Raw genomic sequence first — 26698 nt, forward strand, 5'->3', positions numbered from 1 at the left:
ACGCGCACTTCCCGTTGCCAGGTTGATGATGCGCGTCTCTCGTCCGCGTCAGGCGGTGTGGGAAGTGGATTTTAGTGGAAGATGTCCATTTCTCGAGGTAAGTCTTTTTCTTTGCTATTGCGGCCAAGGTTGGTCAGATGAGTGCTGGAATGAATCTACTCAGCATGATAATGATGTTTCGGTTCAGTGGCTGAGATCTTTGTCAATAGATAGTGGCTTGAGTGATGCGGCCGCGTTATTGCAGCAAAATGGCCAGAAACTATATCAGCAAGGCAATTTTCAGGCTGCCCTTGACGTCTTCACAGAGGTAAATGCATTGCACGTTCATTATGTCACTAGAGATCCATGAGAATGATGTTATTAAAAGTTCCTTTTGCTGTACTAGGCTCTGAGAACCGGCCAGGGCGATGCCATCAGTGTTTATGATAACCGTGCTGCCACCTATGCCAAGCTAGCCAAGTATGACCTGGCCTTGCGGGACGCCAGGGCCATGATAAAGACTGACAAGTTAGACGCTCGGGTAAGATTGCGAACCTCACACTGTAGCCGTCAAGAAGCACCCTATTGATCGTTGACAGGGCTATCTTCGATGTGCAAAGGTCCTGCTGTCGGATGGCAAACCTGACAAGGCCCTTGACGTCTACGCCTATGCCCTAAAGACTTTGCCGACATGCAATCCTCGTCGTCAGGTAGGTTATTTTTCGCTTAACCTCAAACCTTACTCGAGCTACTTTGTTTACATTTGGGTTCACACGTACTGACTGTTGCGTAGCTTGTAGAGCAACTTCACGACAAGCTGCGGAGCAAAGTACATGCAAAGTGCCATGATCCGTTCAGCGTCTTGCCATTGGAAGTAGCGATGATGGTTGTGAATCATTTCGGCTTCAAGCAGATTGTGTGAGTTGATCCAGCCGCATACTCTATAGCACAGCTCTGACCACTTCTTTCCAGGGCTATTCTCCGCGTATCAAAAAAGTGGGATCGATTTCTGTCGTCCATACGAAATCTCTGGATGCGCATCGATCTGTCGGATGCTCGTGGCAAAATCCACTGGCCTTCAGTCCGGGCGTACATCCGTCGATCAAAAGCCATGCTCACACATGCCATTGTCAAGAATGTTTCGACGCCGTCGACGCACAGGGTCTTGGAATTCTTCAGCAGGTGCCCGAACCTAGAGCATCTTGAGATATGGGCTCAGTCCAAGCCTGATGTCCTCTACGATCTGTACAAGGGCTCCAAACGATTAAAAACTTTGATTATATCTGGCCACACAGCCCTACCGCAGGAGACCATTGGCAAATTCCTTCAGAATCTGCCTCTTTTGGAGCGACTCGAAGTTCATGACGCGAAACCATCTAGCTTGGCCCGGGTGGAGTGGCCAGAGAAACTCCCAAGTCTCAAAAGTATCACTTTTGGTGCTATGGTCGCCGCTTCTGCGCCGGACGTGCAGACTCCTGCTCTTCATCTTCCGGTACGCCTGACGTTGCCTTTTTGTCTTTCACGTGTATTACAATGAGTCTAATGCCATACAGCAGGGTCTTTCGACATGTCTTCCCAATCTAGAAGAGCTTCGGCTCAGCTGGAACCCACGAATCTTCACCCCTTATCATCTAAGTTTTGATGTACACCAACTTTCACGGTTGCGTCGGCTGGACTTGAGCGGCGTGTACGTTGGAGCCCAATTTGGGCTGCCGTCTGGCCTCGAATACCTTCGCATCCGTGGAGGTACAGGGCTCGTTGGAGGTGCTCTCGTCCAAAGGGAATTTCCTTTTGTTTACGAGGAACCCTTTGAGCTCCCAAATCTTCATACGCTCATTCTCAGCGACGTGCCTTGGGCCACATGCTACACTATCCAGCACTTCTGCAGCATCGCCAAAGCGCCTTTGAGAGTCCTCCATCTCGACAGCTGCTTCCGCATCACCGGTGCCCAGATTTCGGAACTGGTCCGCATGGACAGTCTGAGCGACTTACAGGAACTCAACATTTCGCACATTGCTGGTACTGATGACAAGTCGGCTGCCGTTATAATCAGCGCACTACCCAGCCTCAGGGTCGTGCATCTCTCATATACAAGGATCTCCGGGTGCGCAATAAAAGCTTTTGCCGATGCAAGGAGCTCCGACGACAGCGTAGCGAAAGTGGAGCGGATATACGCTAAATTCTGCGACGAAGTCTCATCAGATGCGGTTGCCTATGGACGAGCTCGGGGCGTTGAAATAATAGCATAGAGTGCGACGAGCCCTTCCCGAGGGTATTACGTGTATTCTTTTCGGGCTTTGGAGAACGTGTATTATTAGATGATCTTTTAGACGAAACAGAGCGGGTCTCAATCGAACAGAACGGAAATCACATGGATAGAGTTAGGTACACCGTCTACACAAGACAAAAGTCGTAGCAGTAGACAAGGGCTCGACCGCCTCAACCAAACACAACCGTGTTAATTGTAACTACGTAAGGCAACTAAACACCCCTCTCTTTGCACCACCTCTCGACCTCCCTCGCTAGTTTCTCTCTCTGATCGCGCACCATTTCCATCATAGGCTCCACCTGCTTCTGCACCGTTGCATCATACGCAAGATGCCCATTCGAGACGACTCCCGCCGCCTTCTGCGGCGCCAGATAAGTATCATAGATCGAGACCATCAGATCCATCACCGCAGATAATTGGTTCGGAAGCCACTACATCCACATTAGCTATATTTCTTTTTCGCATACACTCGAGCAAGCACAAACCGTGACGATAGGACTACCACCGGTAGCGGTGGGATGCGGCGTCCGCTTGATGATATACTCCCTGGCAAAGAGCCAGTGGCGCCAGCGGAAGCTGCGCACATGGTTCAGCGTCTTGAGGAACAGAACCGTGGTCTCTGTGTCTTGGACGGCGAAGTTGCGGACGTCGACTTCGGCAGCCTTGGAGTTGATGTACGCGAGGAACTCGCGGTGGGGGAGGGGTCTGTAAGCGCGGAACTCGTGCAGGATCTTGGTGAGGGGGGTGGAGGGCATGGGGATTTGGAGGAGGTGGTCGAGGAGGGGGATCTGGGTTGCGTTAGTGGAGGTTGCAGATGAAAGGCTCAGTGTGCATACCATGCTGTCGTTAGCACCGCTTTCTCCTCGGAAGTAGAGGGGCTTGTTGTCTAGGACGCCGTCGTAGACGACGCCGTTGGGGAACATGGATTGGGAGGTGATGCCGAAGATGAAGACTCGGAAGGAGAGGTATTCGGCTGGCTTGGAGTTGGCCCACATGTCTGGTATTGTTAGCCTGTGAGTTGAAATGACGGTGAAGAGTGCCTTACCCTCCATGGAGGCTTCAATCTTCTCCATCGATGCGAGGATCTCTCGGAAGCCGTCATTAACTATTGAGCGAGGGCCACCTTGTTCAAGGGTATCGACGACCTTGAGGGCGCCACTGATCAGGCCATTGGACTCCTTGACCATGTCGACATGAGTGAGGATAAAGCCTGCCTCGGAGCTCTTAGGGTCGAGGCCGCGCTCAAACGCCCTCACCAGGCGGAGGTTGTCATACGCCAAGCCCTTGGATGGGTCCGCAAGGTGGTAGTTGAAGAGCGAATAAGCAGCAGCATAGGACATGAATGGAGGGATGTCCAACCTGAACAATGGTGTCAGCGATATAACATAACGGGAAAAAACAAAGGAAGACATACAACTGAGCACAGTGGTACATGGGACGGGCAACGGCCTTGGGCAGCTTGTCCCGTCCCAGCCCATACCCGTTCTCAGGGGCCTTGCACCAGTTCTCCCAGCATGGCTCAAGCAGATAGGCCGAAGCAAGGAAAGAGTAGTCTCTGAACACTGCAGCAACTGTGTAAAGGTCTGGGGAGCCATCAGCAGTAACAAGCTTGTCGACCTCGTCAGTCAGGTCAGGAAGCTCGGTCTCGACAACAGGGCCCAGTTCATACTTGGCCAGCAGACCGGGAGTACCATCCTCCCTAACGACAGGCATACGGTCCAGCAAGGCCGTCAAGGGCTTAAAGGCATCGGGCAGTGTGGCAGGAGCGGTGCAGTAGGGTAGAAAGCCAGTGGAGGTGGTGATGGTGAAGGGGTCCAATGACCGGGGAAGGGTAGCAGGGTCATCATGGATATGAGGGAACCGCTTCAGGGTTGTGGTAGAGGTTGGAGGGACTTTGGTTTGGGTCATAGTGGAAGTTGACAGAAGGAAAATGTGTCTATGTGTCTATAGGGGAAGGCAAGGGTGACTTGATATAGTGGAGGGTGGATTAAGAAATACAAGGGGGATCTATGATATCCGGCAAATGAAAGAAAGCGGCAGTACAAAAAGTCAGATGGAGCAAGACGAGGTCTCTTGAGGACTTGGAATCCAGAGAAACAGACGGGAGATTTGGCAGGAAAGGAGGCGATTCTTATAATATCAGAGGCCGGTATTATTTCCGGCCATGGGCATGCCATTACGAAATTCGCGTGGAGACATCGACTCTGCGGGTGAAACCATGATAGCATCATCTGCAAGTGTTAATACATCGAATATTATGATGATACAGAGATGTCCGATGCAACATTCACCATCTTTTGGCTGATCAATGCATCTCAATGCCTCAATAACATCTCTATACAAACAGCTGCCAGAGAGGGCACGGTAAAGTCACGGGAGCACGCTAAGCCCGATTTGGTGGAGTAGCTGCTCCGCTCGAGACGCATTTTTCGTCCCCCGCACTTTAGGGGAAGCCTTGAGACCAGTTCTAGACATTATGCCATATGCCTGAAGTCAGTTGTCATCAAAGATACTGGCCAATTCGTGCTCGTGGTTGGGATAATTGCATGGAACACTCCTTGTCATGTACATTGCCTGCTCTATATCTCAATAGATGCCAAGATCTGATGTTACATAAAACTTCCTCCCATTGGCTTATTCTGCCGTCATGCTGCCAAATTAGCCTTTTTTAGTGACGTTAGCGCGATAAGAGGCCGGAATCAATCCGGCCTCCGAAGATAGCCGAAGATCACACGTGATTTATGCAGATAAGGTTGGGAGATGCGCTCACGTGCACTGTTGGCATGAGAATGAAATATGAACACCCTATGTAGCTGTGGGAGCGTTCCAGGTTTGTCGGATCGCGTGACTGATTGTTAGTCTATGTCAGACCTCCTTGGGAACAATCTCTCACTCTACAATTCACCAGCAAATGTTATCAATGTGAGTTCATGGGAAGTTGTTAGCTTCTGAGCAATGAACTCGAGAGTCGGGACCACCCCTTCTTAGTGACCAGTACCCATTATGCGCGGAGGGTTATGCGCCCAAAGCAGCGAATGACTGGTGACTTATTCTGACAAAATATTCCTTGGAGATCACCCGCGAGACAGGGATTGGTAAAATCGAAGACGATTCGACGAATGTAAGCAAGGTTCCGATGCGATGATCATGGGTTGAAACAAGCGCCTAGATGGCCCTTCCTGATGACTTGCTCCGTGCACATTGAAGGACTACAAAATGTACATTGATGCGTTGGCTCAACTCGATCAGTCGTGCGGCCATTGTGTCTGAAACAGGCCACAATTACATAACTACCGGGAAGGAGCAGCTCGCATATTCACTTGAAAGGCCCACCTTGTTGAAAAAGCATAAGGTAGGCCTCGAAGGATTGACCGATGTTATATAGATAGAAAGACTGGTCGATAATCATGCTACCATAAGGACCGAGTCCCTTGAAGAAAGCTGCCCAACCCGACGCATTTGACACGGTGTTCACCAGACTCTAAATGCTCATGACACACGCCGTGGACCAGTCTGGTTTCTTGGAACATTCCTCATGTGAAGCAGAGATGATTTGCATTGAGACAAATCTATGTAGAAATATGTCTAGTAACTCGTAATCGGTATAATGTACACTTCGTGACTAATTTACACATTTCACTTCAAAAACGTCGAAGTGGTATATAGTTGGTTCTTGCAAAAGTCGTTAGCTTTGACCAGAGAACCGAACATCAGAACTTACTGCATCGAAGATCATATGTCGAAGCAGCATATACACAGATATATGTATTCGCTCAACCTAGTTATGACCCGATTGTAAGGTATCAATGTCACCCGCTCGACCCTTGAGTATCTGTGCTCGGAGACACTTTTTGAAGCTTCCTGTACTCCTCTTCCAGGGCTTTCTGCATCTCAAACTCGGCTTGTCGCTCCAGTCGAATCCGCTGCTTTTCCATATCTCGTTCAACGCCTTTGTGCATTTGCTATCAAGACACCAGAGAATTAGCCTCTATACTTGTGAGGGATACGAGAAGTCTCCTAGCTTACTGCTTTCTCTTGCTCTTGGGACCAGTGCACAAAGTAAACGATGCCCGCAGTACCAAGACTGGTGAGCGCTAGTGTCACCTTGGAAGCTCGAGACATTGTAGTGTCCTCTAAGAAATGCACCACGTAAACGGCTCAATTGCGATCTGACAATGCCTGGCAATCTAAAAAGCCATATCGGTGATAATCATCAACGGCAGCGGTGTGGATTGGCAGAACCTCCGACCGCCTTGCGGGTCATTCGTGGCGTATGCGGTTCGGTGATCGAGCTGTCCATCACCAGCTCCACAACTCTACCTAATCTATCCTGAGCTCTGTCTCTTTTATTTGGAATCGTCGCGGTATCTAAAGGCACTTCGGCACAATGGTGAGCTACGTTTGCTCCTGTGATTTGAAGTATGGCGGAGACGCTAACATAGTTGATCTAGTCCGCCCAGAACTCAGCGGGCATTCAGACCCTCCTCGATGTAGGTCATGCTGGGGTGATTGCTGTTGGACTTGAGCTAATGCGCCCTGTTAGGCTGAGAGAGAGGCTCAGAAGATTGTACAGCAAGGTTTGTATCCTGTCTTCTTTATGACTGTTAAGGTTTTGTATTTCATGAGATTTTGCTAACCTCCTGCGACTCCAGCCAGAGAATGTATGCCCGCATGAACGTCGCAATCGATTGCCATATCTGACGATGGGTACAAATAGATCGCACGAAGCGGATAAGGGACGCAAAGGCTGAGGCTCAGAAGGAAATTGACGAGTACAGACAACAGAAGGAGGAGGAATTCAAGAAGTTTGAGGCTGAGGTGAGTCTCGATTCTGACGACCGGTTCAGATGGATCCAATGCAGCGGGGCCTGCAACCCCAGCGACCTCATAATTGTGGCTGACTATTCAACAATTCCACAGCACTCGAGCGGATACAAGAAGGCCGAGGAGGATGCCAACAAAGAGGCAGAGGCTAAGCTTCAAGAGATTCAAGCTGCGGGCAATGAGAAGGGCGGCAAGGTTGTTGATGACCTGATCAATGCAGTCGTTGATGTGAAGCCTCAGGCGTCAGACAAGATAAAGGCATAGAGGTTTGGTTCATCAATGTCTGCTGTCTTTAATCCCGTACGCAGTGGTTGCATCTGTTCGGTTTTTTGCTTGCTTTAGGGTCTTGATCATAGCTTCTGTGTTGCTGTTTGCATTAGATATCGAATATCCCAGTTTCACCCCAGATTTCCTGCGCTTAGCAAGAATGATAGAAAAGATGGATGCCTTATCATAGTGAGCTCTATTGATTGTTGCAGATCAAGCGGAGTCAGGCTTCCATCACCTAACTTTCAAATGACAGTCCATCAGTGAAAGCCTCGCAATATGTACAAATATGCGCACATCCATATTAGCCCGTTGTCGCTCTCAGCGCCAGTGATTATGTGACAAGTACCGAGTAGATGGTAAATCCTGCCTGAGGCATGAATCACGATCCACTTGCGTCATAAGGACCGCGGCATCTAAATCAAACTTGTCCTTCTTCAGTCCTCTTTCTTTGAAATAATTAAAACAAAAAACAGAATTTGGTGGATGAACATGGGTCATGTTGGCGCACAATTGGATGCGTCTGCACAAGTAAGGGTTCTTCGCAGCCTTTGTAGGTTTCAATCATATGGTTCCTCCTATCGGAGCTTCCACTCTTTACCATGCAGGAGCAATTCGCATAAGCATACAGGTCCATATACTCTTGATCCTCGATTAGAAGACCTTGGGAAGGTTATACGAGATGAATATGCGGTAATCAGAGATCATTACGGTACGTGTTATGATTTCCCATCCTACCTGTGTCGGAAGTTGGCTTATTGATCGACCTTCGTCATCGCAACAGAAACCCCAAAGCATCCCGTTGTCCTTGCGCATGGGCTTTTAGGCTTTGATGAATTGCGCCTTGCTGGCCCTCTCCTTCCTGGAGTTCAGTACTGGCGCGGAATTAAGGAAGCTTTGACCCTAAAAGGAGTCGAAGTCATCACTGCAACTGTACCTCCTTCCGCGTCCATTGAGATGCGTGCCGAGGAGCTGGTGAAGGATATAGATGAGGGCGCCCAGGGAAAAGCTGTAAATATTATTGCGTATGTATTCTCTACTTTAGCAGGTTCAAGTGTAGCTTTCAGACTGACCTGTATACAGACATAGTATGGTAAGATAACCCTTACGTATTTTAGGGGTCGAGGTGTTCACAGTTGTCTTACAGGGGTGAGATACTCTATAATCAGATGAGACAGCTTTGATGATTTTGTTGACCATGACAAGGGGTCTTGATGCTCGGTACATGATCAGTCGTCTAAGACCGAAGAAGTTCAAGGTCTTGTCTCTGACAACAATTGCAACTCCTCATCGAGGTATGTTGTGCCTTGGAATGATTCACGACTGATTACTTAGATGAACCAGGTTCTGCGGTTGCGGATTATGTCCTTGAGCGGATTGGCGGTTCGTTCCATCATTATTACCGTATGCAGAAAACCAAACTCACACCTATAAACCTGTAGACGAACGGCTACCCCAGTTATATTATGCTCTCGAAAAGCTCAAGGTTGAAACTGGAGCCTTTTCTCAGTTGACGCGCAAGTACATGGAAGATACGTTCAATCCTGCGACGCCTGACGTTGAGGATGTTCGGTGAGTGGCCCGCAGTAAATCAAGGGCAGCAAGGCTGAGTGTTGTACAGTTACTTCAGCTATGGCGCAGCGATGCAACCAAGCTTTTGGTCTATGTTCCGCTTGTCCCATCGCGTTCTTCAAGAGGTGGAAGGATATAACGATGGGCTAGTCAGCGTCGCTAGCAGCAAATGGGGAAAATACCAAGGCACCCTTGAGGGGGTGAGCCACCTGGACCTGATCAACTGGTCCAACAGGTTGAAGTGGCTTGCGGGTGAGATAACTGGAAACAGGCAAAGGTCTGTAAAATTTCTCCCTGGCCTTGAATCCGTCCACTAATATGAGCTGGTTTCAATTGTAGGTTCAACGCCATTGCTTTCTACCTTGACATCGCAGGTAGGATGCGTCAAATTTCTCGCGCGACCAACTTAGTTCTGTGGCTGACCATCCATGTTAGACATGCTTGCAAAGGAGGGCCTCTGATGAGGCTTAGTTTGGTTGTTGGCGAAGAAATCTTGATGCCTAGAGATCAGCAACTGGAAGCTACTGGATGATGCTCGTTTTTGTCCCTTTCTGGAAACTTGGCGATACCCGATCAGACTAGCGAATTCTATGACACGGCAATTGCATTGTGCATATCATGACAAACATTGGTGTAGGTACATAACTATCTTGACGCCGTCCAATAATGATCAGCCTTCTGCACAGCTTTCTGAATCAGCGGTAACGTCGAGGGTGGCGGTGCAGCTCTATTTCCGTAGAATGCGAGTGGCTTTGCTCGAACCCCGGCCTAGGCCCAGAAGAACAGCAGATCAGGAGAACCACAATAAGCCAATAAGAAGGAAAAAGGGATGAGGAGGTGTAGAAAATTATAAGCCGACAGCACTTCTTCGTCTTTCGAATGTTTCAATTTGTGATGAAAGTGAGACCCTGTCAGAGTGTCAGAAAGAGTCACTAAGAGTGGCCCCACGCCCGCCTTTTGCTCGTCGTATTGGAAGAACGTCATATTTCCCACCCTCAGATACCCGTTAACTAGTTAGTTAGTCCATGCCGGACTCCCGTGTTCTTTTCTCCGTCTTACACTTGATCTCTATGACACAGGTGAGAATATAATTTTTATAAGATCAGATTGTACGGTAATTGCATAGACCACATTCGTATCGGCCGGTTGGGGTTCCGACGGAGACTTGCACGCTGTCGCTTCAACTACATCAGCAACCACCATTTCCGCTATCATCTCCATCAAGAAGGCAACGCTCGGCTGCTGAAATCGAGTGCCTGCTATGTCTGTAACCATCCATTTGGACAAACCTCATGCTCATTTCACCAATCTCGACTTCCTAACGGGTAGAGTTGTGCTCCACCTCCCCTCAGAAGCTCCGATAGGAGGCATTCAAGTGAAACTTGAGGGAGAAAGCAGAACTCGACTCTCCGGCCCACGGCATCCACATAATGACCAGTCGGATAAGAAACGGACGGAGCTTGAAGTTCATAAGGTTCGTCTATTCGAAACAGTAAATCAAAAATATCAGTTCGACTAACCGACTTGACAGATCTTGTATAAGGTTGAGACACTCTTCCCAACTCCGGCTGTTTTCAACCAGAAAACTCAGAATACGTCGTACACGTTTGCTGCTGGGACGTACGAGTATCCCTTCCGATTCAAAGTGAGTATATGACGACTAGCTGAGGCGACGACTTCGGCTGACACGCTTCAAGTTCCCTTTCAACAATTCATGCAGTTCACACAACAGTATGCTCACCAACCTGAACTTTACCGGGTTGAAGGTTGAGGTGGCCAAGGATACAAATCGACACGTTAAGAAAACCTTGCCTCCTTCTTTGAGTGGCTTTCCAGGCATGGCAGAGATCAAATATTATGTGAAGGCAACAGTCATTCGCCCACAGTTCTACAAGGAGAATCTGAGAGCCGTATGTACCAGTGCCTTTACGAATATCGTCATGGATAGCTACTGACTTTTTACCAGATCACGCCGTTGAATTTCCTCCCAATCGAGCCTCCACGAACTGGAAGGCCTAGCGAAGAGACATATGCTAGACGTCAACATCAATTCAGCAAAGCTCCCGAAAAAATCAGAACCAAGAGTCTATTCTCCAAAGCCTCCTCCTCATCGCTCCGGGATGTGGGAGGAGAGACTCTCCGTGTCTCTGCAGATGCGAGACTGCCGAACCCCTCCATTCTTACTTGTAATGAGCCAATACCTCTGAGGTTGCTGGTGAGGAAGGTTTCCGAGTCGTTCGAGACGATCTTCCTTCAGATGGTGCAAATTGAGCTGATTAGTTACACCCACGTCCTGGCCCATGACCTTCGGCGAACGGAAGGCGGCAGCTGGGTTCTTCTCAGCCGCAGCAATATGTCTATTCCTCTCGGCAGAGGAGGGGATCCCGCTGGTACAGAATGGACACTTGACCCCTCCATGTGGAACCGCATACCGCTGCCCAGCTCGGTTGCACCATCTTTTGAGACTTGTAATATTTCACGAAATTATGAACTGGAGGTACGAATCGGCTTGAGTCACGGGAGTATCGGAGACATAAAGGTATGTTTGGATCTGGTCACTGTGCTCAATGTTCCCGCTCTTGCTGACATTCGAAGCCCCAACTCATCGTACTTCCCTTGAGGATGCCAGTCAAAGTGTACTCTGGAATAGCTCCTCCACAAGCACTGCTAGATGCAATGACTACTACTGGTCAAGCGACCTTCTCGAAACCTGCGCCGATGGCCGGCCATCCTATGGATGATACAGTCGAGCGTCCACCAGTCCCTCCCCGGCCAACGGATCCGGTCATGCCTACCAGTGTAGAGGATGTCTATGACGAAGCACCCCCCAGCTATGAGGACGCGATGGCTGAAACTCTAAGCCCTGTGGATGGCCCCCGCCGCGAGTATAACCCACCAGATGCTTCTTCTTCCACCAGAACCATTGAACCTGGAGCTGATTCGACATCGTCAGTATTCCGGAAAAAGGAACGTGAGGCCACATCACCGTACGGCCACCCTACAGCCAACTCCTCGTCGGAATCGTTTGACATGCTTCCTTCTACCCCTCCGGAGTCTCATTCCGGCTCACCTCCCACATCTCCGGTTGCACGCCAGCAGAGTGTGCTCAAGATACACAAGGCGCTACCTCCTGACGACGAAAGTCCACCTCAGTATCAGCAGGTTGCTGAAAGCCCTACATCAGCGCCGCCAAACCGCAATGATAGAGGACAACCTCAACCTGGATTTCGTCCGATCAATCTTGGAGTACCCAACAGAAAGCCTGTACCTCGGAGTCCTGTACCACGGAATCCAAGTACGGGAGGCTCATGAGCCTAGACTTGTCGAACTCGACGACGATGACCAGTCTTTCGCATCAGGAAACGATCTTTTTCTGCGTCTGCGCCCACAACAGCACTATCACAACCGCTAACAACCATGTCCCGACAGTTTTCCTCTTGGGAGAAGGTTTCCCGTGGTCTGTCTTCAAGAAAAAAAAAAACAAAAGACAATAGAATCATATACGACTAATGGCCACCTCAACCAACAGCATACCATGCATCCGAGATTTAGCTTCCCTAGAACCAACATACCCCTCGTCAAGACTCTACATAATCTTTGATACCAGCCCATATTTGCCCTGAGGTGCATGATTACTCTTCTACAATGTTGTTTATAAGTTACCACTATTGGTAATAAAGATAGTCTCGAGACAGAAATACACCTTACGCACTTTACGTGCAATGCATTTGTACTTTGTATTCAGATCCCTTCAAGCTTCATTGTAGCAAAGGGCCTTCAAACGGCAAAGTTGATATTGCTTTACTCAAACAATCCATCACTTCAAATGCCTTCCCTCCGCAAGTTTGCCACAACGATAATATAAGGAATCTAATCTTTGTCCTGGGGCTTTTTTGAGAGACTGAGAATATATTATGGGATGGTGCCTCAGGCGTCTTCGGACCAAACGGGATTAGCGGCAAAGCCTCAAAAGACAGAGCTCTCTGCGCGAGCTGTCAAGCTAGCTCGCCATGTTGTTTTCAGCTGTGCCGTCTCGATCTTTTCTCCAGTAATCGCATCTTCTTTTCGGAAATAACAGCATGGGTGTCGTCTTTACTTTCTTCTTTCGTCTGTAACTCTGTCAGTCTCAACCGGCATCTTTACGCCGCTTGTGCTCTACCTCTTCCAATTTTTTCGCGTCACCGACTACGACCACTTGCGACTGAACGGCGTCATCCTCCAGAGTAAAGGATAGCACGAATTGGTGGCGCTTCCAAATGACATATCCCTAGACAGATCAACGCCCCGCTATCTCTAGAAGCTGAAGGTGTCCAAGCACCCCCACGATGCGTCTCCACCTAATCATTCAGCGTCACGGTCTACCCGTGACGCGCATTCTTTGGACGACGTCACCGCCGTCAATGTACGGTCAAGCGACGCCTAGCTCCTCCGTAATTCCTGCTGCCTCTTCTGCTATATCGTCGACGCGGGCGCCGAATGCGCTATACTCAAGCGGCGGGTATACCATCGCGCAGCTTCTGGAGGATGTCAATGAGGTGGTCCCGTTGGAAACGGAGCCGGCGATTTTTGACAGCGAATCGAGCGGCCAGTGGGGCTTGGAGGACTATGCCGTTGAAGTGGGTGGCTCCGAGTGTCTGCATTTCATGGAGGTCGATGGACTCCTCAGAGATGGTGATGAAGTAGTGTAAGTTGATAGATCCGGCATCACCCTGCTACTTCTGAGTGTCGACTGTCATTGCTCGGTACTGATTTTGAATCGTCAGCATCCGTGCCCTTCAAATCGCAGACCTCAGAGCGAGACGGCTCTCCGGCCGCCACCAGATTTCAGGCGACGGCAAACATCTTATTGATGGGGTGCCCTTTGGCCGGCCTTTCCTCAAACGGCAAACGTCCTCCAGACCGGCGATTGCAATCCCACCAAGGAAGAAACGGCGCACTATGCTTGCGACTTGGGACGTTGATGCGGGCTATGGTGATGATGAAGCACAATGGACTATTCCTGGGCGAGTAAGCTCAATGAAGGAGCTCTCGAGACTCAAGGCTCATGACGATGATACCATTCACGATGAATATACGGATTATCATCATGACGACGATTATGAAGACTACCATGAGAGTCAAGAGGAATCCGGGGACGGGACAGTCATCCGTCATCCCCTCAGTGAGGGCGAGGATGACGAGGCTTCGGAAAGCGACACGGGCGATTCAGACTTCGAGACCGAAGACTTGGCGGAAGAGCTGGAGGCTCTTGAGAAAGACCGGGAGACTGTTAGCTTGCCGTTAGTGGAAGTACCAGAAAAAAAGCCCACCGGGCCTGGGGGCTATCCCCTGCGGACCAGGGCCAGTATCCTACGCACTACTTCCGGGCGCCACCCCGACCATCAAGCTGCGATAAAAAGCCCATCTGAAGCAAATTCATCGCGACGAGACTCCAGAGCTGTGCGGTTCAAGGGGACCCAGCGGCAGCCGTCACCTTGTCCCTCTCAGAGCGAGGGCGATTCTCACTTGAGTAAGGCCGAACAGACTTCCGAGGACTCGCCCTCTATATACAAGAGCTTCAGCAGCAGTTCCTCGAGTGACACCGATGATTCGACATCTGACGAGGAAGACTCGGCTTCTCCTTCCGAAACGACGACTTCTGCGTCGGAGGTGTCCTCGTCTGAGTCCGAGGTAGAAGATGTCGAGTCTGAAGATGACGACTCGTCCTCCGTGTCAGACGAATCCACAACATCCGAATCGGAGGACGAGTCCCTGTCCAGTCCCGCTTGGAACAGACAACTACAGCCCAAGATGAACCCTCCAGGTCACGGTTCCCTCAGGACTAAGAAGAGCAATCAACGCAACAAATTGCGACGGAGGCTCTCGAAGCTCAAGGAGCTTGGCGCTCTGCCTGCCGAAGCCGACTTTGCAGCCCTCCGAGAATGGGAAGCGAAGAATGGGGTCTGGTACGAGCCACCTGAGCACAAGCCGAATGAGAAGCGCCGAACGAACGAAGAAGAACAGGAGGAGTTTGAAGCAAAAAGGCAAAAGTTGCTCCATGCTCTGGCAACAGGCGGAGTAGACGTCGACGCAATCACGGAGAAAGAAAATGAACTCCTGCAGGCAAAGACGACGCACGAGCCAGCAGAGGAGGATGCCGAGTACGATGGGGCGGTTGTGGAATCTGCTAACAAACGACGTACTCTGGATGTCGCAAGCTCCAGACGGTTGCTTTTTGGGTCTCTAGGAGTGCGAGCACCACGGTCCAAGGAAGATGAAGATGCCACTCGGAAGAAACTCGCAGGAAAAGTAAACAACTTCCGTGCCCAGATTTCAGAACAGCAAGCTCCCGCTGAGGAAAGCGATAGTGAAGCGGAAACAAACTGGGAGGACAAGCTAGTCCTCAAAGCTACTGAATGTGTTTTCGATGACATTGAGCTTTCTACACCTCCTTTCCCGTTTGAACAGCGCTGGGATGCCGAGGCTCATCAAATCATAAAGAAGCGCAAGGGCTGGGGGCGCAAGAGGAAGAGAAGACAGCAATTGCAGGTCTACGAGGCAGACGAGTACGAAGATTACGCGGAGGACAATAATGGACATTATACCGAAGAGGACATTCAGCTCAATTACGATGATCCAGAGCAGCAGCTGAGCACCGAGCTCACGAACGGAGTCGAGCCAGCGGATGAGGAGGCATCAGAAAACACACAGGACGATCTTCCTCCTCTACCAGCGGATCTAAGCTCTGTCCGGGATCTGACGGAAGGCGATTTGAAGCAAGGATCAGTGATCGCTTTCAAACAGCTTGTTGTGTCCAAGGAGACGAACTGGCAACCTACTGTGTCCGATTATCTTGTGGCGAGGATAGATGACGTCTTCGAAGACAATGTACTCAAGCTGCAGCTTGCCAAGCGCGACCGGCGACAAGTCGAGCAACCCGACGAGGATGACGAAGAAGACGGCACTCGAGGATATGACAAATTTGAAATGCCCGGCATGGACGACGATCAAGCAGAAGACGACGGTTTCCGAGAGATATCCTTCGCCGATCTGTTCGATGCAAAGCTCGTTCGAGCTGCGGATGTGGCAGACGTTGGGGGTCCCGACAAAGTCAGCAAGTCAGTACATTGATCCTCTTTCCACTACTCGAGTTGTCTGGCGTGCATGCGCTCACCCAAAGCAAGCTCCTCCGCAGCTGAGGGCTCCTTTCTTCAGAATTCCAAGACCACTGGCGAGGATGAAACGATGGGTGAGGCTGAAGCCGTCAATGATAGCAATACGAGCTCTCCCCAACCGTCTGTCAGTTCGCATGCTCGTGAGGATCTTGAAACGCCTGCAGACGAAACCCTCGAGGCAGTTGATCATACCGCAGAAGGGACCGGAGGTAGTGGTCCAGAAGAAGACGCCAGCCCTGTTATACAATCACCACAGTTCGTTGGATTTCACTCTCCTCAAGCGGAGACGCGACCATCGCTCCCCGAGCCGAGCCTTGAGCAGGAGACTCGCGAAGCCACCTCTGTTGCTACTCAGAATGCAGATGGGGGCGATGATTGTGGAGACCAATCCAATTCACTTCCACACGCCACAGAGGGCCCCTCAACTCCGCAGTCTACTGTTCCTCCCAACGCCTTCAATGACGCTCCCCCAGCGACCGGTTCAGAAGACGAACTGCAACTGCTCAGCAGCCCGGACAATTTCGTTAATTTCAACCGTTTGCTTGAACAGCTCTTCCAGGGCAAGCGGCCGACTCCGGGCTCTCCAGTTCCGAAGAATGAGCCAGGCGACAGTCCAGGGATGCCACAGTCACGGGCGTCATCGTCTTCTAGTTCTTTCGTGCCTAACCCGTTCTACGAAGTCGACAAGGCCCATGAAGACCGCCTGCAACGAGGCTCGCAGAAAGCCAAGGGCGATACTGTGACAGAAGAAGATGAATCGGCAGTGGACTCTGCGCCGCCAAAGTCGCAGCTATCCACTCCCATCTCCCGCAAGACTCCTACAAGCGCACAGCCGCAGAGGTCTCCTACGCCTCAGGACCAATCCCTCATGAGTTCAATCGAAGAAAGCAACTGGCTGAACCGGCACGACGAGGTATCTGGCATTCAGCCTCCCACAGCTTCGCAGCTCTCGACTATAGTCGATCTGACTCAGTCCAGCCCGCCGGTCTCGCCTGGCGGAAGTGATGAGGACTTTGCCAAATCGCATCGACTGCCGCGGGGCCCTGAGTGGGTGCAGAAGAATGTTCCGAGCACCCGGAGGCGCACCAGGCTTTCTTCATCTAGAGTCAAACGCAGCCGCTGAACGACACGCATCTAGCCACCCATCCTGAAACATGAATGGTGGAAGAAGGATTGTAAATATCTATTTGCTGTGAATGTGTATTTTGTTTGTTGTCCATATGTTGCTATGTTAGGCGCTGAAGGAGTTGAAGTGTACATAATGTCTTTTTTGGTTGTACCTATTCTACCACTCATAGCTATCTATTTCGCTCAAACTCATGATTGCTGCGGCACCTGTTCAGTACCTTAATTCCTACTCTACCTCTTTCTTTCTCTGCGTTGTGGCGTAACGGAACTCGCATTTTGATTGACATGAAGCCACTGGGCCAGTAAATATATATAAGGTCTAAAGTAGAGCTAGAAGGGAAACAGACTACCAGAACAGGTAGTCAAGCACAAATACAGCTGTTGATACACTCATATGACTCAATGTACCTTGCATTATACAACAAAGTACAAATAGCGAGAATCATGAATATAAATTGAATCAGCAATGATGTCAAACCTGGTGCTCCTCTCTCCCTTCTCATAGCACTTGGAAAGCTCCTTTTTTTTTTCTTTATCTTATCTATCTGATCTACGGATACCGCAAGTTGTTGATGTTTCCTTTTTCACTTTTGGTAGTCACATCAATAGTTGGACCGTTGATGTTACGACCGGTAGAGCCGGAACTGATATCATATAGAACCCCATATTCTCCTTAAGAAGAAGAAGCCAGATTGTTGGATCCAATCCTGTTCTTGTTTTGATGTCAGAATGGTGGATGACAATTTGAGTGCTGTGATTGGTCACAGCTTGCCTATGTCAATACGTCATCGTCCATCACCGCGCCAGTCGAGAAGAAGCAACAGAAGCAGTACCTTGACGGGTATGGATAGATGGATAGATGGAGTAGGGTATCTACTCCCTACCATTAGTCTATATTAAATGTGAAGAAAGGGAATGATTAATTCTTGTGTGTATCTCCTACCAGAGTTAATAATAATTCTTCTCTAGCTATTGTAATACTCTCAATCTCTCCTCCAACAGGAACCCTTATGCATTTACCCCTCCCCCGCGGGTCACGCATCTGCTGCAATTTATCTAGGCTCCAAGTTCCTCCCTCTTCTCTATCCTCTTCTACTCGTCTATCATCATCCTTTTTTCCCAATCGCGCCGGCCGCTGTGCGTGTGGTTGTCGCAATTCCGCCTCGTGCTCCTGCTCCTGCTGTGTTCATCCGTCCTCTCTATCCTCTTTAACCAAAGCCAGTAGATCATTTACTACCACCACTTCGCGCACACTATCCCGCACATCACCATCCAGAATGGCTCAGGAATACAAACTCAAGGACATCTCGTCCCTAGCGGAGATCAAGAACATGGACAAGGTCGAGTCGGAAGTCGAGGGTGTTGAGGGCGGCAAGGTCCTGGTCCTGCGATTCAATGGCCAGGTGCATGCGATGAGCCCCAAATGTACCCATTACGGAGCCCCACTAAAGCTGGGTGTCGTTGCTCCTGATGGTCGAATTACCTGTCCGTGGCATGGAGGTATGTTGGTCCTGGTAAGGGAGTTGGCCTGAGTGGGTGCTGATCGCTGTGGTGTAGCCTGTTTCAACATTGGCAGCGGTGATGTGGAAGATGCACCTGCTCCCAACGCGTTGAACAAATTCGAGCTTGTGGAGAAGAACGGTGCGGTCTATATCAAGGGCGAGGAAGCTGCGATCAAATCTGGACAGAGGGATCCGGTGTTCAAATGCAGCCCTTCCACCGCGGAGAAGGTGGTCATTGTTGGCGGGTAGGTCTTCATCTTTACAGCACCACCAGGCTATAGAGCTGACGAGGCGATGCTACACAGTGGAAGCGGTGCGTTCGGGCTCATCCAGGCTCTCCGTGAACTGAAATACAAGGGAGCGGTCACAATTATCTCCAAAGAACCGAACCTCATCATCGACAGGACAAAGCTGTCCAAGGCACTCATTCCCGATGCCGAGAAAATCCAGTGGCGCCCGAAGGAGTGGTATGAGGCCGCGTCCATCGAGACCGTCTTCGACGAGGTGACCTCCGTCGACTTTAACGGCAAGTCCGTCTCCACAAAGTCCGGCAATTCCATCCCATACACCAAGCTGGTCCTTGCTACCGGTGGGGTGCCGCGCACGCTGCCCATGGAAGGCTTCAATCACCTCGGAAACATCTTTGTGCTGCGCTTCGTAACCGATGTGCAGAACATCCTCAAGGCGGTCGGGGACAAGAACAAGAAGATTGTCATTGTGGGTAGCTCGTTCATCGGGATGGAAGTCGGTAATGCCCTCTCCAAGGAGAACGAGGTGACCATCATCGGCCAAGAAGCGGCCCCCATGGAGCGCATCATGGGCGTCGAAATCGGCCGGATCTTCCAGCGCAACCTGGAAAAGAACGGTGTGAAGTTCAAGATGTCCATCGGCGTAGAGAAGGCAACCCCCTCAGAGGCCGACCCCAGCAAAGTGGGCGCCGTCCACCTCAAAGACGGCACCGTGCTGCCCGCAGACCTGGTCATCCTGGGCGTAGGCGTCCGCCCAGCCACCGATTTCCTGCAGGACAACCCAGCCGTCCAGCTCGAGAAGGACGGCTCCATCAGGACGGACGAGTACTTTGCCATCCCCGGCCTGAACAACGACGTCTTCGCCATCGGCGACATCGCCACGTACCCCTACCGCGGGCCTGGCGCAGACCCGGTAAAGGGCACCCCCACCCGCATCGAGCACTGGAACGTCGCGCAGAATGCAGGCCGCGGCGTCGGCCGCGCGATCGTCCACACCCTCAACACAGGCTCGCTGCAGTCCCTGCGCGCCAAGGCGTTCATCCCCATCTTCTGGTCCGCCTTGGGTGCGCAGCTGCGCTACTGCGGAAATGCCCCCAACGGCTGGGATGGACTGGTGCTCAAGGGCGAGCCGGAGAATGCCAAGTTCGCCGCGTACTACTGTAAGGGTGAGACGGTGGTGGCGGTCGCGACGATGGGCATGGATCCCATTATGAGCAAGTGCGCCGAGTTGATGCGTCGGGGCAACATGCCATCCAAGTCGCAGATTGAGAGTGGAGTGGATGTGTTGGCGGTTGACGTGCCGCAGGAGGTGACGATGTAATCCGTGGTCGGGTAGGTCGTACATATGACGGGTGGTCTTGATAAATAATCATGTGTTTCAAGATTGTGTAGCTCATCCAATCTATCTATCAAGATCCAATGCCAGTACGGCTCAGACTTGGTTCGGAGAGCTTTTCCGTATTTCACTAGCAGATACCATGACAACGCTGAATGAATTTTGATTTCTCCCTTCTAACGCCAAACAAGCATTGAATATATAACAGGGAAGGACGCCGTGCGTCTATGGTAAATGACAAGAACTAGTTAGTCATCGTCGGTCTGGGTCATTTCTCCTCCTTTTTCTTCTTCGATTTTGACGACTTGGATTTCTTCTCCTTCTCTGTCTTGCGTTCCTTCTTCTTGCTCGGTGATTCTTCCAACGCTCCCGCATCTGCATCGGCGTCTGCATCGGCAGTGCTAAACTGCGTCTCCGGAGCAGCCGAGGTCGATCTTGCTAATGCGCCGGACATGGCGCTCGAGGGTTCCCATTGGCCCTGTGGTCGTCGAGGAGTCATAGAAGAGTAATTCCCATTGCGCTCATCCTCCAGGACTCGAGCTTCCTCTTCGGGCGACAGCATTGTACCCTCGATGCTTAGGAAGCCACGCTCGCGGTCGGAGCCGGGGATGACGTCGATATCGACGACTCTGAACCGGACGGTCCCGCGGACGCGGTGCCCCGAGACGGACTGGAAGTAGCCCTCCGCGGCGGATTCGTCGTCCTCAGCGGAGCCGTTGTTAAGGTCCATGGTTTCGGAGAAGGGGTTGGCGTCGGAGGCGAGCGAGATAGGCTTGAAGTGTTCCTTTTCCGGGTCGAGGCGAGACGAGGGCTCGGAGTCGTCTTCGTCTTCAGTCGACGAGAAGACCTTCTTCTTCGGTTTTTCTCCGCTGTTGAATCCGTCTTCTTCTTCTTCGCCGGGTGGGACCCATTTCCAGTTCGAGGGTAGCCTCTTGCGCTCGATTCCGACGGAGAACAGGTTGAGGACGACGGCGCCGAGGAAGCCCTCGGATTGGACGTTGACCCAGCCCTCGAGGATCTGTCCGCGCTGGGGGCGAAAGACGAGAAATGTGGCTGTCAGGTAGACGTACAATACACCGTACTCGTCTGCCGTCTTTGCGAGCGTCAATGGCTGCGGGTTGTCTTGGGGATCAGAGGACGGGGAAGAGGCGCTGGGCGGTTCACTCGATATCGAGGCGTTGGAGTAGGCCAGGACCACACCCTGTAGAGGGGGGTAGTATGTGAGGAGGAGAGGCGAGAGGTGCTCTGCCAGCAGAGAGGCCAGCGCATGGGTGGGCGAGATGGAGATGGGCGATAGCGGAAGGTAGAGTGTTGCGGTGGTCAGAACATAAGGCGAGTCGGAGGTTGATGGTGCGTCCTCGGACGACTTTTGCTTGCTCTTCTCTTTGCTCTTGGAGGACTTTTTGCTTGTCGTCTCGTGGACTGTTGTCTCGTCGGCGGTCAGGTTGGAGTCGTGCTTCCGCTTCTTCTTCGAGGACTGGTCCTTGTGCTTGTGTTTGCGCTTGCGCTCAGGCTCTGCCACTGCCGCAGGCGCAGGGCTCGAGTCTACATCCATTGCATCGACAGCCATTGCGCAATGGGAACGCCCCCTGTCTTATCTAGTGGAGTGTTGAAGATCGACTTGCGGAGGTCGAGAACTTTTTTTCATCGCTTTTTTTTACTTTCTTCCCCGTTGGGGAGATTTAGGTAGGCGGTGGGTTAGGCGGTGAAAATGATGACAGAGAACCATATCATAAACTCCAGCGCCAGAGTAAACATCATAGTCCAGCTTTCTATAGAGTCGTCGCATAATTGGATAGGGTGCTTTATTGCTTGATGGAGACGGTTTCTCTGCAGTCATGTCGTCCCTTTTGTCTTTTGTTGGGTGGGCTGTGCTTCCAAATGTAAGTACCTCCGTGCAGATGAATGATCGCATACCCACCTCTTATCTTCATACTCTTGTTAACACGGTTGCGTTGCCTGCAGTATGTGACCTCGATAATTCAGAATGTCTACTATGGAATCACAATCCGCGCCGGGGAACCGCGGCCTCAGCCGCCATCACCGCGTTATGCTCGGCATCGCCGTCGGATCTTCATCCTAGTCGTCACGAGCTATCTCCTATACACACTCTACGAAACATTTCATCAAGTTCAGGTCTCCGGCGATTTCTACCGGGCTCTCGGTGTCTCTCCCTTGGCCGACGAGAGGACTATCAAGTCGCGGTTTCGGCGGCTGGCGGCTCAACATCACCCGGACAAGCTGGGCTACGGAGATGGTGGCCCATCCGATAATTACTTTGTGTACCTGAAGCTGGCACAGGATACATTATTGGACCCTGCCAAGCGATTCGCATACGACCGGTTTGGTCCAGATATGCTGTCCTGGGGTGACCGGAAGACGATGCAGGACTTCCTGTTTGCTGGGCTACAGCGATCGGTACCGCAGTATGTGGTTGGATTTCTGACCATCATTGTTCTGAACTTTACTTGGTGGTCAAACTGGGGTCGCTATGTAAGCCATCAACTGGGCGTTTCCTGCAGCAATGGAATCAATATACTAACTCGAATCAGTGGCGTTTCTTCACCTTTGCCGCGCTCATCACGCTCGAAGCAGCGCTGATCACTCGGCCTCAACCTCTTTTCATGCCTGGTTTCTATATCCCATCGGGCATCCGAAGCTTGCTGGGGATCTCTCCCACTTTCTACCTCTTACCTTTTCAGATCTTGACGCTCGCGCAGCGCGCTTCGGTCACTCTACACATATTCATCTCCCAGCTGACGCCGCCAGAAGTGAGCAAGGGATCGTCGTCTGCGCCAGGGGAGCGTATCCATCCGCAGACGATGCAACGGCTCGCGCAGCTGGCTCAACTCTCCCGCGCTACGGACGGTGAGGCGACACGACTTCTTCAGCTGGGCCTTGCTCCCTTCCGAGGAGACCGGGAAGGAACCGCGACGTTGCGAAAAGGAATGAAGGAGGGTCTGGTGCTGAGCAGTGTGAGAGCCAGTCCAGAAGTTCAGCAGGCTATAGCGCAGGTAATGGAGCGCAATAGGCCGGAAAAAAATGGCAAGGCTGATTGAATCTGGCCGCTCGGACGTTATACAGCTGTCATTTGCATTTGATACCAGCGTTGAATATATTTTGGAAATCTACGCAACGCTTTTTCGCGCATGTAGATATTGCATTCATACATTAAACCGTAGACCTAATGACCGAACAACAAGTCTTAGGAAACATCGTCACCGCCTCTAAATAATTATCTTAGCCCTTTCCAATCCTTTCTATGGAGTAGTGATAGACTGACTGGGAACATCCGGAAACACGGTTCGCGAAGCCGCTTGTGCATCTCATCAATTTCCTTGGATTTATGGAATTTTTTCACATTTCCCGAGGGCTGGGCGGTTAGTTCACTTAGTCTGAGCTGGGATTGCGCAATTACGATTACGGATGCGAATGGAAATTTCATTTCGCCCTCAAGTGGATTTTTCTTCTCTGCGATCGTGGATTCGTTCCGAATGTGGCGAGCCGGTCGGGCTGATTTTCTTGGTTCTCGAGCAGTTTCGTTTCTTGCCCTTCTTGGCTACAAAGTAAGATTGTATTGAGATGGTCTGTGGGACTTTCATCATTGATGGAATCGATCAATTTATCGATCTAATAATGCTGTTTAGGCCAGTCGCTGTAAGAAGTACTTGAGGAGTTTTGATGCATCAGGTGAGTAAAAATGGTGGTGTCTTGTCAAGTGATGAGGTGGTGATGGTGACGCTTGACGGAGTAGCATAATGGTGATGCTTGTGATCCATCCAGTATGGGCCCTTACCTTGTAAAAGTCAATACGGCCACAGGACCATCACAGTCCACATTCGGCGAAGATTCTTATGGATATTGGATGGAATCCGGCAAGACGGAAGCCGTGGAATTCAGCGTCTAGGTAACCGGGTTGATGCGGGATAGATACCAATCCATCCATAAGATTGCAACTATTTCGATTAACACCGTCCGTAGTCATAGTGTACTAGTCTCTCGAGTTATCAGGCAAAGTTCAAATATAGAAATGAATATGAGATACGAATATAGTACAGTGCAATATATTGCATTCAACGAGATGCCTGTCATGGAGGAGGGGTTACAAGGCGCAGCTCTTGAGCATGATATAACGTAATTCCCGGGCGAGCGAAACACCCGACCGAGCGGAACACCCCTCATCGAATTTCAACGCGTTTGAATATTGATTCTATCTACACCACTACCATGCCATCAAAACCGCGTCGCATCTCTCAAAAATTGGTGGAGCAAGAGGGAAGGCTTCAATTAGCAATATCTGCTATAAAAAAGAATGAAATTTCAAGCATTCGCCGCGCTGCAGATATATTTGATGTTCCTCTTTCTACCCTCTACGGCCGACTGAATGGACGCCAATATCGAATTAAAAAACGTGCCAATGGCTACCGGCTATCTCCTACACAGGAAGAATCATTAGTGGAATGGATACTATCTAGGGATCTACGCGGCGTGCCCCCTAGGCCATCTCATGTGCAGGAAATGGCCAATATCCTTCTCCAAGCAGACGATCTCTCTGGATTCAAACCTGTCGGCAAGAACTGGGTATCTACCTTCATTAAACGACGTGACGAGATTAAAACACGATATGCACGACGGTATAACTATAGTCGAGCTCAATGCGAGGATCCAAAGATTATTAAAGGGTGGTTTGACTGCCTACAACAGATCCAAATGCAATATGGCATCTCCTACGAAGATATCTACAACTTTGATGAAACGGGCTTCGCAATGGGCTTGATTGCGACTACTAAGGTAGTAACAAGAGCTAATATGCCTGGAAAGCCTTATCTCATTCAGCCAGGCAATCGGGAATGGGTTACAACAATTGAATGTGTTAATACCACAGGCTGGGTGCTTCCTTCTTGTATAATCTTCAAGGGGAAGGTTCATATCGAGGGATGGTATCAAGATCAGGCCTTACCACCTGATTGGAGAATCGAAGTCAGTCAAAATGGATGGACAACAGATGAGATAGGCCTTCGATGGCTTCAAAAGGTCTTTATCCCTGCAACAACTAGCCGTACAGTTGGAAGATATCGTCTTCTCATCTTAGACGGCCACGGAAGCCATCTAACGCCTGGCTTTGACAAAGCCTGCAGGGATAATAATATTATTGCTATCTGCATGCCTGCTCATTCTTCTCATCTCTTGCAACCACTAGATGTTGGTTGTTTTGGCCCTTTAAAGCGTGCTTACGGAGGCCTTGTTGAGCAAAAGATGCGCTTAGGATACAACCATATTGATAAGTTTGACTTCCTTAAAGCATATCCAGCAGCTCATCTAGAGGTATTTACACCTCTAAATATCCAAAATGGCTTCGCGGCAGCTGGAATCCACCCTTTGAAGCCAGAGAGGGTGCTTGAGAAGCTAAATATCCATATCTCAACCCCTACCCCCCCTCCAAGCCGTGCATCAACCAACTCATCTTGGCTTGCTACGCCTCATACACTTCGGCAATTACGCAAGCAAGCATCCTCAGTTAAGAAGCTCCTAAAACAACGCTCTCAAAGCCCTTTGACGCCTTCAAAATTAGCTATACAACAGCTTATCAAAGGTTGCGAGATGGCTATGCACAGTGCGGCCCTACTAGCAAAGGAGAACCATGATCTACGCGCAGACAATGAGAAAGAGAAGCAGAAAAGGAAGCAATCTAGACGCCAGATGACTCCTAATAAAGGACTCTCCATCCGGGAAGCTAGGGATCTTATCCAGGCAAGAAATGAGCAAGATGAGATTGGGGGGGCATCCATTGATTCTACACCTCTACCTTTAGAACCACCAAAACGCGCGCCACCAAGGTGTACAAATTGCTTCATTGTAGGGCATATTAGAACTAGATGCCCTACACGCCATACTAGCTAGATCTAGTAAAAATATATTGTTTTGGTTGATTTTGATAGCTTCAAAGGTGCAAAGGCATTGAAATTCGATGAGGGGTGTTCCGCTCGGTCGGGTGTTTCGCTCGCCCGGGAATTACGTTATTACTTTAGGGTGAATAACGATCATCTCCGGACGCGTACGGCGAACGACTTAAACGGAGTAATTCGATAATCAGAGTATTGTTACCCCGTTGATAATAGAGAAAGTCAATGACAGAGATCTGACAATGAGTCCTCTAGAAGTACAAACAGGCATTTCAATTTCGCCCATAGCAGTGAGTAGTAGGAATTGTAAGATACGCAAATGAAGGTATCTTATTATACTACCCTATACTGAAAAGCATGCCTCTATTTAAAGGCCAAATAGGATGTGCATTACTAATTACAGCGTGACCTGTATGGTACTGTCATTTACGTATGTTTTATCTCAATTTCCTGCGTAATAGATCGGTACTAGATGCATACCTGCGTAACATTACGACGCTCGAACGGCTGGTCTGA

The 26698-nt window shown here is 50.3% G+C and overlaps 10 protein-coding genes across 10 annotated transcripts; 7 read left to right on the top strand and 3 right to left on the bottom strand.

Moving 5' to 3' along the window:
• Nucleotides 1-81: 81 nt before the first annotated feature.
• Aud_009755 (Leucine Rich Repeat domain protein) lies at nt 82-2228 on the top strand (the record flags this gene model as incomplete). Its single annotated transcript, XM_043294604.1, has 7 exons — nt 82-97; nt 210-307; nt 386-520; nt 579-689; nt 773-897; nt 952-1471; nt 1533-2228. The coding sequence occupies 7 exons, from the start codon at nt 82-84 to the stop codon at nt 2226-2228; spliced, it is 1701 nt and encodes a 566-aa protein (XP_043150539.1).
• A 232-nt stretch (nt 2229-2460) lies between these two features.
• On the bottom strand, nt 2461-4156 carry Aud_009756 (indoleamine 2,3-dioxygenase family protein; the record flags this gene model as incomplete). Its single annotated transcript, XM_043294605.1, has 5 exons — nt 2461-2679; nt 2734-3036; nt 3085-3245; nt 3294-3607; nt 3663-4156. 5 exons carry the CDS (start codon nt 4154-4156, stop codon nt 2461-2463), a joined length of 1491 nt encoding a protein of 496 aa, XP_043150540.1.
• Nucleotides 4157-6057: 1901 nt separating this feature from the next.
• Nucleotides 6058-6370, bottom strand: Aud_009757 (protein PET117; the record flags this gene model as incomplete). The annotated part of the gene is made up of 2 exons (XM_043294606.1): nt 6058-6210; nt 6275-6370. 2 exons carry the CDS (start codon nt 6368-6370, stop codon nt 6058-6060), a joined length of 249 nt encoding a protein of 82 aa, XP_043150541.1.
• Nucleotides 6371-6635: 265 nt separating this feature from the next.
• On the top strand, nt 6636-7336 carry Aud_009758 (uncharacterized protein; the record flags this gene model as incomplete). Its single annotated transcript, XM_043294607.1, has 6 exons — nt 6636-6638; nt 6700-6738; nt 6792-6825; nt 6901-6909; nt 6966-7066; nt 7169-7336. 6 exons carry the CDS (start codon nt 6636-6638, stop codon nt 7334-7336), a joined length of 354 nt encoding a protein of 117 aa, XP_043150542.1.
• Nucleotides 7337-7838: 502 nt separating this feature from the next.
• On the top strand, nt 7839-9372 carry Aud_009759 (triglyceride lipase; the record flags this gene model as incomplete). Its single annotated transcript, XM_043294608.1, has 9 exons — nt 7839-7870; nt 7948-8051; nt 8124-8364; nt 8546-8634; nt 8684-8722; nt 8782-8911; nt 8961-9188; nt 9251-9285; nt 9347-9372. The coding sequence occupies 9 exons, from the start codon at nt 7839-7841 to the stop codon at nt 9370-9372; spliced, it is 924 nt and encodes a 307-aa protein (XP_043150543.1).
• An 800-nt stretch (nt 9373-10172) lies between these two features.
• On the top strand, nt 10173-12223 carry Aud_009760 (arrestin (or S-antigen), N-terminal domain protein; the record flags this gene model as incomplete). Its single annotated transcript, XM_043294609.1, has 5 exons — nt 10173-10385; nt 10443-10556; nt 10609-10821; nt 10878-11450; nt 11507-12223. The coding sequence occupies 5 exons, from the start codon at nt 10173-10175 to the stop codon at nt 12221-12223; spliced, it is 1830 nt and encodes a 609-aa protein (XP_043150544.1).
• Nucleotides 12224-13236: 1013 nt separating this feature from the next.
• Aud_009761 (uncharacterized protein) lies at nt 13237-17188 on the top strand (the record flags this gene model as incomplete). Its single annotated transcript, XM_043294610.1, has 3 exons — nt 13237-13595; nt 13675-16008; nt 16075-17188. 3 exons carry the CDS (start codon nt 13237-13239, stop codon nt 17186-17188), a joined length of 3807 nt encoding a protein of 1268 aa, XP_043150545.1.
• A 1282-nt stretch (nt 17189-18470) lies between these two features.
• nfr1 (putative AIF-like mitochondrial oxidoreductase (Nfrl)) lies at nt 18471-20264 on the top strand (the record flags this gene model as incomplete). Its single annotated transcript, XM_043294611.1, has 3 exons — nt 18471-18693; nt 18751-18940; nt 19001-20264. The coding sequence occupies 3 exons, from the start codon at nt 18471-18473 to the stop codon at nt 20262-20264; spliced, it is 1677 nt and encodes a 558-aa protein (XP_043150546.1).
• A 283-nt stretch (nt 20265-20547) lies between these two features.
• Nucleotides 20548-21849, bottom strand: Aud_009763 (DNA-directed RNA polymerase I subunit RPA43; the record flags this gene model as incomplete). The annotated part of the gene is made up of 1 exon (XM_043294612.1): nt 20548-21849. One exon carries the CDS (start codon nt 21847-21849, stop codon nt 20548-20550), a length of 1302 nt encoding a protein of 433 aa, XP_043150547.1.
• A 268-nt stretch (nt 21850-22117) lies between these two features.
• On the top strand, nt 22118-23338 carry Aud_009764 (J domain-containing protein; the record flags this gene model as incomplete). The annotated part of the gene is made up of 3 exons (XM_043294613.1): nt 22118-22162; nt 22245-22772; nt 22832-23338. The coding sequence occupies 3 exons, from the start codon at nt 22118-22120 to the stop codon at nt 23336-23338; spliced, it is 1080 nt and encodes a 359-aa protein (XP_043150548.1).
• Between the last annotated feature and the right edge of the window lie 3360 nt (nt 23339-26698).

This window comes from Aspergillus udagawae, assembly GCF_001078395.1.
Source record: "Aspergillus udagawae IFM 46973 DNA, scaffold_8, whole genome shotgun sequence".
NCBI lineage: Eukaryota > Fungi > Ascomycota > Eurotiomycetes > Eurotiales > Aspergillaceae > Aspergillus > Aspergillus udagawae.